The sequence below is a fragment of the Phytophthora parasitica genome (genome assembly GCF_000247585.1).
Source record: "Phytophthora parasitica INRA-310 unplaced genomic scaffold supercont2.190, whole genome shotgun sequence".
Lineage (NCBI taxonomy): Eukaryota > Oomycota > Peronosporomycetes > Peronosporales > Peronosporaceae > Phytophthora > Phytophthora nicotianae.
This window is the reverse complement of record NW_008649176.1, coordinates 41,210-43,588: the sequence shown is the minus strand read 5'-3', so window position 1 is coordinate 43,588 and position 2,379 is coordinate 41,210. Positions and strand designations below refer to the sequence as shown.

At 50.6% G+C, this 2,379-nt stretch overlaps 1 protein-coding gene across 2 annotated transcripts; it reads left to right on the top strand.

The window, feature by feature from the left end:
* Nucleotides 1-987: 987 nt before the first annotated feature.
* PPTG_19779 lies at nt 988-2,062 on the top strand (the record flags this gene model as incomplete). 2 transcript variants are annotated; one of them, XM_008918364.1, is made up of 2 exons in its annotated part: nt 988-1,424; nt 1,491-2,062. In XM_008918364.1, coding segments are annotated over 2 exons (894 nt in total), but the record flags the coding sequence as incomplete, so codon positions are not given. The 2 variants fall into 2 exon arrangements, with proteins under 2 accessions (XP_008916612.1, XP_008916611.1); XM_008918363.1 differs by having other exon boundaries at nt 988-2,062.
* Between the last annotated feature and the right edge of the window lie 317 nt (nt 2,063-2,379).

Here is a 2,379-nt window from a genome sequence, read left to right as displayed (position 1 = left end):
TCAGGCGCGTCTAGCGGCACTCCGTTCTCCACTAGGAACTGTACAACCTCCAGGTGGCCGTAGAAGGCCGCATAGTGCAACGCTGTCTGGTCATCGTGGTCAGTGGCGCTCCAGTCCACGCTGCCATGCGAGCCCATCCATTGCACCACGTCCAGTTGGCCAGACGCCGCCGCGCCATGCAGTGCTGAGCAGCCGTGCTGGAATACGTCATAAGAACAAAGGCACAGTCAGTTATGTATGATATGGTACAATGATCATCACTCTGACTCGCCTGGTTGCGGTAATTGACGTCGGCATGCAGTGCCTTGATGAGATGCTCAACCTCCAGCAGCTTCCCACGGTTAGCCTTGCAGATGAGAACGTCGCCCAGTGTATAGCTCTCCACGACAGGCGGGGCACTGGCCCCCAGTGGCAGCTGCAGCACGCGGTTCATCAACTCAAGAGCAGATTGGCGTCACGAATGCGGGTTCTTGGAGCTGCTCAACTGTGAATTGAGAGAGTGACAAACAGGCGGGACGACCATTTTGTGCGCCACACCACTCATCCATTCACAAAATGTTCACACAATGTTGCGCGAAGCAGCAGATGTTGCGCATTGAAGAACCATAACAGGAGTATTTAAAAATTGAAAATGACGAAATAGGAGTATAAAAGAAGCAGGAGGAGAAAACATCTTGCGTTTTGTAAGTCTGACGTACCGGTAGATTTAAAAGGGTTTATCTGCGACCGTGCTTTTGGCGAAGGTCATACGGATCCAATAGACACTTTTTGCTCACGTATTTTACAAAACTCTGAGAGCGGTGCAAGCGGCGAACATCCATTACGGTAAATTATAAACCGTAAAGTTGCCAGAGCATTTTTGCCCGCGTACATCTTCGCTTAACTCCGAATATCAGGCAACGGCAACTTACTCCAGCTTTCCGCACTAAGATCGTGTTAAAAACCATTCCGCAGTGACCGACGGAGATGTCGGTAGGACACCGCACGGAAGCCGCCCTTGAAGGCGTTCCCTTTCGCGTTGTTGACAAGAACAAGCGGTCTCGTTTCCAGCTTTGCGACCTGACCAAACTGATGCTTATCGTTACCCGGCGCAAATCGTTCGCTGCTCCTCATGGCAAAGGAGACGAAGAGTGGCAAGCTGTTGCTGACGAACTCAATGCTGTCGATACGACATCATTCTCGCTAAGGGCATGCCGAGACAAAGTTGCTGCTTTGATCAAGAAGCACAAGCAAGAGTCAGCAGCCAGTCGCCGGGCAAGTGGAGTTGCTGAAGAGCACACGATGCTGAGCGACCTGATTGAAGCTTACTGGCAGTTGAAGTATCAATTTGAAGAGAAGAAGCAAGCTGCCAGCGACGAAGCCAAGCGCAAGCAGAAACGCCTAGCAACAGCTGGGGGTAGTGCCATGAGTAAAGCTGCTCTGAGGTACGTTAGATCGCTGGTAGCTTATGAGGTGGCTCAATCCATACTGCTGTTGCGTTGTGCCTATAGACTAAAGAGACGAAAGATAGCTGCGGTAATGGAAGGTGTACGGCGTACACCTCCAACGTCGGATGAAGACGAAGAGAAAAATGACCAATATTGTCGTCGAGCCACACCTCGCGACCGCGAAGACTATCGTGAAATGGTCGGGAGTGACTACAGCAGCGGAGGCGAGGGCTATGCATTAGAAGTCGAAGAACACAAGCATGAAGAAGATGATGAGCGTATTTGTGTTGACGAAGACATCGAGGAAGAGGAGGAGGAGGAGGAGCCGCCGATTACCAGGAAGCGACTTCGTGTCAGCGAGATATGGGTCAAAGAGGAAGAACGGATGGAAAGGGAGAGGTGCGCTCAAGCAGCAAGAGACCGGGACCTTACCCGAGTTGTCGAAGGCTTGTCCAACCAAACCAAAATGCTCGTTGATTTTTTGGTGAGCAGCAACACACCTCGAACCAACCGCCAGTAGCTTGCTGCAACCTCTCCTATCGCGACTTCATGTTGCGCAGTTTTTGATTTTTTTTAAGCGTGGGCGTCACCACAGCGGCCACTATCCGACGATTAATTCATCGATTTTGAAATAGTTAATTTTCGCTCCCACTGTAATTCAAGTGCCTTGCACTAATGGTCCGCTAGTTAGTCAGCCGTGCACGCAAAAAACTCCTGAAAATTGGGTGGCGGCACGTCAAAGTAGCTGCTAATGACATTTTGGTGCCTCGCAATCGTCACACAATTTGTCAAGATAGTTGCAACCTGGTAAAGCATTCCGACAGGAACGTTTCCAATACTCATCTTCTTTTTGAAGTCCAGCATTGCCCACTCGCTAATAATTTGGCCAAAGCCCCATCCCACAGCAATTCGAACCGAGCTCATCGAAGCGTTCACAGCGCTTTCTTCACGT